Here is a 9,146-nt window from a genome sequence, read left to right as displayed (position 1 = left end):
GTGGAAGAGACTCATAAGGATCACTGAGTCCAGCTCCTTGCTCCTCACAGAACTATCTATAAATAAGCCATATGACTAAGAGCATTGTCCTGATGCTCTTTGAACTCTAACAGGCATGGCACAATGACCACTTTCCTGGCAAAGCCTGTTCCAGTGACCAACCCTCTGGATGAAGAAACTTTTCCTAATGTCCAGTCCTGATACAGCCCCATTCCATTTCCTCATGCCCTTGCTGGTCACCAGATAGAGAGCAGCACCTCCCCCTCCCCTGCCCTCAGTGAGGAAGTTGTAGGCTGAGATGAGGTCACCCCTCAGCCTCCTCTTGTCCAAGCTGAACAAGCCAAGTGACCTCAGACACTCCTTGTAGGTTTTGTCCTTGAGATCTTTCACCATTTCAGTCCCCCTCCTCTGCACACACTCTTAGAGTGTGATGTTCTTACATTGTGGCATCTAAAACTGCCCCCAGCACTCGAGGTGAGGCTGCCCTGGTGCAGAGCAGGGACAATCCCCTCCCTTGCCTGGCTGGCCATGCTGTACCTTATTCCCCCCACGACACCCACAATTGGCCCTCCTGGCTGCCAGGGCACTGCTGATTCATGTTCAACTTGCCATCCACCCAAAGCTGTAGATTTGTACACAAAACCAGGATTACCCTGTCCCAGGTGCATTTAAAATACTCCAAATGAAAAGAATTTGCTTAAATAAGTTTTTATTATGATTAAAGGAACAAAAGCTTACACACACAAGACCCATTGTATACAGGGATAGGATACATGGAGAAAATTTGAATAGCAACCTGAAAAACCACCACACTTGGTCATGATGATTGATTCTAAAAGGCTTAAGAAGAAATATTACTTACAAGGTTTCTATGATGCATCCTTAGAAAGAGAGGAAGAGCCTTGCAGTATCAGGGGTAGAAATAAAAACCAATTGCTTTGTCAGAGTAGCTATGGTTGGTAGTAGTTTAGAGTTTAATTTAGAAAACTTTGAGTGACTTATTCCAGCGGAGTCACCATGAAATTTGTCTGTTGAGAAACCTGGCTCAGTTAGAAGACTGCATTTTTTTCCCAAAAAAGGTGATATGTTTTTTCAGTGTGATGATTTGGCACCATTATTGTTAAATTGTACCAGGAACATCTCTGCTGATGCTCATGCTTTCTTTGGGTCAGATTTTCATTCCTTTAACTCTTGATCTATGAGTAAGTAATAATACTCAGCAGAAAGGAAAGGCAAAGGGCCTCTGCTTTCCTGGCAAAATTTCTCTGCCTTAATTTCTTTTTCTTTTTTTTTTCTTTTTTTCCTCTTTTTTTTTTTTAAATAAAGCATTCTGGTTTTAGAAAATATGGATAAAAGAGAAAGTTTGTGTTTCTTTTTACCCTTGATACTGCAGCACTTTGGGTCTTGCTGTGAGGGACAGAAGCTCTTCCAGCTTTCCTCTCTTTAAGGGGAATAGCATCTGCCAAAGAACAAGATGCTGCCACTTGGCTTGTGCTTGATCCAGAAGAGGAAAGGGTGGTCAGCTCTAATCTCTTCAGACACACTTGTGTCATCTACCCCAGCTTCCGATGAGCGTGCCACCTTACTGTCTGCTTCATAGATCTCCACAAATGCCTTATGGAATGCTCCAGACAACTTCAGGCTCTGTGCTGAAGAGATGCCAGACAGATTGGCTGATGGGCTGAACAGGTCAGTGATACCCAAGGATTTTAAGACAGATGTGAGGTTATATTTTTCCTCAATCTTCATGCGAGGGAGATAAACTTTAATTTTCCTCTCTTCCATCTTACGAGAACTGGTCCACTCCTTGAGATTTTCAGAAGTGATTGCGGTCTCAAGCTGCAAGGAAGCAAACAAATTAGATCTCTGGGATGAGAGCACAACATCTTTTGTAGCAATGCAGTACTGTTTGTAGGTTTTTTTCTCTTAAACTGACTGCTTTTCTTATGGTGTATTTTCTGGGTGTATATGGATTAATGTGTATAGAAGAGAAAAGCAAACTATGACTCTCTCTTCTCTGTCCTGCTACCTATTTCTTTAATAGGCTCACTGGCAATTTAGTCTTGACTAAACGGCTACTCAGCAAATTTCCCAAGGCTCTTGCCAATTTATCTTCTTTTCTTCAGAAATATATTCCAGAAGTCATTCTGTGCTTATGAATTGTAAGCTCTATTTACATTTAAGACCTCCAAGTAAGGAAGTGTTAAAGGTTTTACTAATACCTGAAGTATCTACAGGCATTTGAACACACCTAAATTTCTTCAGTAATAAATGAGCTATCACTTATTACTGAAGAAATTTAGCTGTGTTCAAATGACTCTTTATTTTTGTAATTTAGGTTCTTAGAGTTAGTGCGCAATCATTTCAAGGAACTTGGATTTATTGCATAACTTTTCCTATTCAAACTGCATTCCTGCTAATGGCTATATTCTTTTCATACCAACAGTAATATGTCATGTATGTTTTACTTTCTGAAATTGCTTTAACCATTCCAGTACTCATATTCAATTTTTAGATAGTTTAATTTTTGAAGGCGTGAAGGAAGCACGTTGAAGGCTGTCAAACCATTCAATAATTAGAAATACTCAAGCTAATATGAACTTCCCAGTAAGTTCCTCAATATGTAGAAATTGCAATATAAAAGCTTTGGAGCTCAAGGTGCTGGAGTAACAGCTACTTATCTGAGAAGAATCTGTTCTGCAGTGACAAAAATTTAACTCACTAAAGCAGTTGCTTAGCAATCCATCCTCACACAAACTTTTGCAGGACCACTGAGAGAGCTGCGTGCCTCTATGCAACAATCCCATGCTGCCAATATTCAGATCTGTGCTGGGGATGTGCTTTAAGATAACTTTATTATGAAGATCTTCTTTGCACCTAAAGTTTCATGGTTTTCTGAAACCCAGCTGCCAGGGCCATACCTGCTCCAGGCCAGAGATGTCATCAGGCAACAGCACCCACAGGCTCAGCCGCCCACTGGCATATGGAATCTCCAGGATTCTGCATTTCTCTGAAGGGATCTCTGCCACTTTAAATGTACCAATCTGAGACATCATCTGCACAGGTTTGCTTTCTTGCTGCAAAACCAAAGAAAATAATATCGTTTTCAGAAAGATTATTCCCAGAGTGTAGAAATGCCTACTTATGATAAAAGCTGATTATTGCTCTTTTTCAGGAAGATTGTACAGCAACTTGTCGACTCCATAAGTTCTAGAAGATGACACCTTTAAAGTGATGTATGCCCACATACCTCAGAAATTCTGAAAGGAACTGTCTGGGTATCTTCTTCCTTAAATGCTTTCTCCCACAATCCCTTGAAGTAGATGGCACTGACCAGGACCATATCAGTTTGTGAACTCACAGAGCTTGGTTGAAGTATATTCTTGATCGACCCTTTCAAAATACACAGGAAAAGAGAACATGTGTAATACATCTGTGTATAACACATCTTACTTGGCAATTACAACATTAAATGGAGTGTAAGGAATTTGTGGGAAGGAGAGCATAGGGCAAGGACCTTGCTTTGGTTTTCTAGCTGTTATCTTGTAGTTCCAAGGTTGATTTGCTTACTGCTGTTGGCAATGGTTGTTGTTTCTCTCCCTATAATTATAGTGAGAGATATAAGGTCCAGAGATTTACTTGATACAAAATTAGCATATTTTGTGCCAATAGGAAGAACCATTGGAACCTTGTATCTCAGGATGGTTTCCTTTTTGCTTCAAACAAAAGTTGAAACACTGGTGTCAAACTATTTGTCAATGTGTAAAAAAACATATTTTATGCTGTCCTTTTTATCAGGACTGGAAATATTACATATCCACAAAGCCTCTACAGATAGAGAGAGTCCTCTAACAGGGGTATGTCTGAGGAAAAAGAAATTGTTAGATGATAGTTCTGTATCTAGGAACTGATCTCTTATCCAGGAAAAGGAGCAGAGGGAGATGTGTTGGTTTTTCATCACCTGACTTAAATATACTCACATGTTGTTCAAACATGGTGGCAGGAGGGAAAATACCTATGCTGATATTTGGCCTCCTCTTACCGTTTGTCTGACTTTCAACCCAGGAATTTATGAGCTCTCTGGATTTTTCTGCAGCTGCTTGAAAGCTGATAGATTCCAAACCTCCCTTATACAGTTCCTTCACACATTGAATGTATTCCTGTAAAGAAAGAGTATGCCATTTTCAGATCAGAATGTCAAAGCATATTGCAGATGTAAAAGGCAAGAATGAAATTAACAGATGTGAGCAATTTATTTATTAAGATTAATCAGTAAACTATGAGCTAGTTCATAAGCATCTTAAGGTTTGACATGTATTGTTTCAAGCAGGAGTATATGCCCACATTTTTTAAAAAATATTTTCCAGAACTGAATTTAATCTAAAACCAACATTCATTTTGGTTAAGTATGGGGGTTTTTTTTTCTCTGCCCACTTTTAAATTTTTTTCTCAATGGTATTCTCCTTGAATTTCAAATTAAATGTTCCTTTCAATGGAAAACTTTGGAGTATTTTTGAGTACCTGAAGTATTTTTTTCAGGTTTGTTTTCCAAGTTGGGAAAAGAGTTGGAGTTATCTCTTTATTAATTATATCTTGACTCGATTGGATCTTTATTGTATTTTGCACAAACATCTTTTTGGCTAGTCACATTTTTTCTCAAGACTTTCAGGGGTTAGGGCTGTGATAGACAGAATCTTTCCATATAGAAGAAAGCTTCTTTAGCAGAGCCTAGACTTCTGACAGTGCTTTTTGCATTACAGAAAGTTACAGTTTTGACATTCAGACCAGATCTTAGAGCAACTCACCGGCAGAATTGAGTGTTTCTCGTCAGCATAAAGCCTGCTGGCAATGCTGATCGAATAATTGTCACTTGGTTTGGTGATTTGGGTGAAGATGTCCTTAAGTGAAGCGTGGATGCTCGCAGATGTGCCGCACTGATTGACATAAATACAAATAAAAATACAGATTTTGTTACCCTAGCTTTAAGGATGAGTAGGTATTACATACTATATGAAAGGAGTAGAGTACTTCAGATGCTTCTGCTTATAAAATTGTTCATCCTATGCTGATGTAGTAATTTTGTAATATGTATAATTCAGTGCTGGTTTTCTACTGTAATTTCCTCATACCATTTGGTGGGGGGGGGGGGCTTTTAATTTTCTGCTACAGTAATCTAGCTTCAGCGGATCAGTTCCCAACCAGTTCTGTTTAACCACTAGCACCCAGCTACTTTGCCTAATTATACAAATATCTATAATTTCCCCCTATTGGCCCAATATTATGGTGATGGGTTACATTTTATGCTTGCTCTGAATTCTCGGTTACCTGCCTTCTCTGGTCATTCTTTTGAATGAATTGTTCTCCCAAATGCTGGATGAAGAGCACTAGCTGCACATTAGAGTAGGGTTGGAACTGCTATGAGACTGCTTTATCTGATAGATTTTGCTCCCAGGAGAAACTGATGTAGAGAAGGGATTAAATTGTTTCTGTACCTGAGATTCAGTACTCTCTCCAAATCCTGGGATTTTATCAAAGTGGATAGCCTGTAATTAAGAATAGCAGTCATTGAAATAACTGGTATGACAAGAAAAAGATTATGCAACTGAGATTAACACATAATGTTTGAAGCAAACCTATTGACTAACTGAGAATGACTCAAAAATTACAATCTATCTGTACCATCTCTGAACAGCCTTGCATACAGTTGCCTGCTTAGATGATCCTTTTTTCTACTGGGCATCTAGGATTCAGCTCCAGTGTGTGCTACCAATAATGCCAACCTTCTTGTAGATAACACGCCAGCCACTCTCTATGAAGATAGTGAGAGCTGTAGGACACAATGAAACACTTTGCAGTCTGTGGGTATATTTTGGCTCTTTCCCTATAGATTTTATCTCCTTTCCCTATTCAAAAAAAAGGTTTGCTACAATGTATTTTTGACTTTGAGAATTCTACTGCTAAACTATGGTACAATTTTAAATCCAGTCTCAAGATTTCGAGCTGATGCATTTATTTAGTGCTGTGGGAGTTTCAGGTGGTCACAGCTTTTGATAACTCTGGATCCATGTTTTGGTAACTCTGGATCCATGTTTTGGTAACTCTGGATCCACATTTTTTAACCTCTGAGGGACATTATCATATCATTAAGGGCTGTGGCTCTGTTGAGCATCAGGAGGGTTTAAATCCTCAATGTAGTCTCACCTTTTCTATCTGAGCCTTGGTGTTATCTTTTGCACCTATGTAGACCATGGACAGAGCTGAAATGATGACCAGAGGGGAGTAGCAGACATTCTCCTGGACACTCTGGCTTCTCAGCTCCCTGAATATGTCACAGCAAACTTCTGTGCTCACTGGACCGATGGAGGCCATTGTGCAGAGGTATTGCCTAGAGCAAAGAGCAGAATAGCAATGTAATGATGGGAATAGCATACACACACAGCACATGCACTTTAATAGGAATTTTCAGGCTATAAAATATAAACAAGTCATTTGGAAATCATTCTATGTTAACATGTCTGTTGCTGTGCTCACCTCTCGTGCATGTTGTAAACTGTTTTCACAAATCTGCTTCCTTCTGCATTTCTATACATTTACATTTTTGCAACAGTTCCTCAGAGCTGTGGAATCTGTATGTGGTTTCTGCTTACCTTTTCAAAGCACTCAAACAACAATTGCCTGTACTTATTTTCATTCACTGAAGGCTACAGTTCCTTAGTACTTTGTAATAGCTTGATGAAAACAAAAAAATATTCTCTCTTTCATGTGCATGCAAAGCTGGAAATTTAGGCACAAATTATATTTCCATTTGGTTTAGGTCTGGACAGATATAGGTAAAAGCAGACGCTAGTTATTTTTATTTTCTAAAAATAAGTAGGTGTAGTAAAGTATCTATTTGTTGCAGAGTACTTACTGTCAGTAGTTCTTCAAAAGTCTGTAGCTTACCCTTGTTTTAGTAATGGAAACATGGACAGGAAATGGAATTTGTCTAAGGTCACCGAATCTAGGAGCAAGACTGATGCACAAAATTCATGTTTCATTGTATTGTGCTTTCAGATATAGTTTGCTTTGCATAAACATGCTGTGTTTTCTCAGACTACAACCTGTCTGAGAAATTAAATTGCTGTTTTTCAAAATCCAGCCCCTTATGTAGGAGATAAATGCTAGGATCTCGAGTTTCTTTTTGTAGTATTAAACTCTACCAAAATGTTTTGTGACTGGCCTCTTGGATATACACATACAGACACACAGCTGTTTTTTCTCACTTTTCTTTCTGTATACATGTTCCCACTTATAAGTTATTTAAAAATTGTACATCTCTGCACCCACGTACCTTTTTATGTTGTGTTCACCAACTGTATTTTTCAGGAATGCAACTCAGAGAAATTTCACACTAAAATAAACTTAGCAAATTCACTGAACACCACAGTTCTGCTCTCAATGCACTCTTTTGAACCAGAGGTCAAGCAAGGAAACTTATTACTTGTCTGTCAAAATCAATCTTAAAAGATATGGAATGGGAAAATAAGATGCTCTGAAATAAAATAATGTTTTGAGCACAAAATAGCACTTTAAGCACAGAGAATAACTTTTAAAACCTCCCCAAAACTACAAACATTCAGATTTTGCACATAATAAAATAGTGTGGAATGCATATACACTGGTGAGATTTGTAGAGAATATCATCTAAATATTCTGTTCTGAAAAATATCAAACACAAGAGAATAACTTCTCTCTTTTTAAATTCAGTCAGAACCAAGGAATAATGCAGTAAGAAGGTAAATTTGCCTAGAGAAATTCTTACCTTCAAGTTTCAGCACCAAAGACAATACAGCTTTCCAGCTGTATGTGGGTATACTGGCTGAGCCCTTGGGAATTTATACAGTCTGAGTTGTGACCCACCCATTTCTGTCCTTCAGAAGTTTGACTTTTGACACCATAAAAATAATTTAATGGTATTAGGTCAGTTTTTTGTTTCAATGGGTTTGGGTTTGATTGAAGGGAGAACAAATATTAGTATTTTATGCTTTTTAACAGTGCTTTCCACCAGTACATCAGGACCATTGGGCTGGAGAAGAGGCTGGGAAACAATGCCTCATTTGCAACAAGATACTGGGATGGCAGTAAAAACAAAAAATGTGAAAACCTTAGTGATTTCACACATAATTAGCAGCTATTAGTCATACGTCAATAATTAGTCAATTTGTTATAATGGTTGTAGTAACAGACCAGAACTCTCTTTCAGTTAGTCCTTTCTGAGTGTACAAAATGCAACCATGCTAGACGGAAGAGATGGGAGGACAGGACTTAGCCTTTTATTCTTCTAAAAAAATTGGGGAAATAAAGTAGGGTGGATGTGACAAAACCAATTGAGATGAAAGTCAAAACCAGGAACTTTTTTTTTGAGAAGCTGGAATATTTGTAAAAGATCTTTCTATGAATGTGGTTGCATAGAAAAGTATTTTATTCTCAGGGGTTAACAGCAAAACATAACTCTAGACAAAGTAAAAAACAGTCAGTTCCAAATGTATTTGTGTATGCACTTGCCTTGTATCTCTCAGATCTTCCATGAGTAACTTAATGGCATGACACATGATGGAGGAACTGTGAAATCCAGCAAGAGTGTTCATGGTCTGTGGGGCAATCATAATATATAATAGAAAATATATTTAATTTATAAAATCTATTGTTCTGTATTGGAATAATAGAATGGACAAACAGTTAAGAAACCGTTCTGACCTCTGCAAAGCACTGTGTGATTTCTAAAAGGAGGGGGAGAAGGAGGGAAGGCAGGAGGGGGATCTCAAAGTCTGCATGATGTAATTCTTTAGAACATATGGGACATAACTGTGATCTCTGTTAAGCAGAGTAGTCTTCTGTACTGCTGTCAAAAGTTTAGGCAGTTCTTTGCCTCAGTCTGCTTCCTCTTGTGAAAATAAATGTGCCATATAAATCTACATTCCCTTGATGAGTTGTTGTCTGTCAGTGTGTAGCTCAGGAGATGAAGTGAGGTGGTAACACGGACATCAGGAGAGGCAGAAGTGCTTTCTAGAAGTGCTAGGCAGCCAGAAGAAAATTTTACATATGATTAAATAGTGGGAGGTGTGCCTGGACCCCAAGTCACAGGGCATGTTGCTTTCCTTTTAAGC

At 38.4% G+C, this 9,146-nt stretch overlaps 1 protein-coding gene across 1 annotated transcript; it reads right to left on the bottom strand.

Moving 5' to 3' along the window:
* Positions 1–1,443: 1,443 nt before the first annotated feature.
* LOC120508504 (ovalbumin-like) lies at positions 1,444–6,398 on the bottom strand. Its single transcript, XM_039722186.1, has 7 exons — positions 6,202–6,398; positions 5,493–5,543; positions 4,806–4,934; positions 4,043–4,160; positions 3,251–3,393; positions 2,922–3,077; positions 1,444–1,839 (listed from the first exon to the last, which is right to left on the bottom strand). Exons 1-7 carry the CDS (start codon positions 6,367–6,369, stop codon positions 1,444–1,446), a joined length of 1,161 nt encoding a protein of 386 aa, XP_039578120.1. The 5' UTR covers positions 6,370–6,398.
* Positions 6,399–9,146: the final 2,748 nt, after the last annotated feature.

This window comes from Passer montanus, unplaced genomic scaffold (genome assembly GCF_014805655.1).
Source record: "Passer montanus isolate IOZ18808 unplaced genomic scaffold, ASM1480565v1 scaffold107, whole genome shotgun sequence".
NCBI lineage: Eukaryota > Metazoa > Chordata > Aves > Passeriformes > Passeridae > Passer > Passer montanus.
The sequence above is the reverse complement of the archived record's forward strand: the minus strand, read 5'-3'. Positions and strand labels throughout refer to the sequence as shown.

Excerpts from the sequence above, each read along its gene's own strand:
- LOC120508504 (XM_039722186.1), bottom strand. The coding sequence starts at position 6,369 with ATGGCCTCCATCGGTCCAGTGAGCACAGAAGTTTGCTGTGACATATTC. Across the intron at positions 3,078-3,250 it reads TTCCTTTCAGAATTTCTGAG|CAAGAAAGCAAACCTGTGCA; the intron begins GTATGTGGGCAT and ends TTGGTTTTGCAG. Across the intron at positions 1,840-2,921 it reads ACATCTCTGGCCTGGAGCAG|CTTGAGACCGCAATCACTTC; the intron begins GTATGGCCCTGG and ends GCTTCCTTGCAG.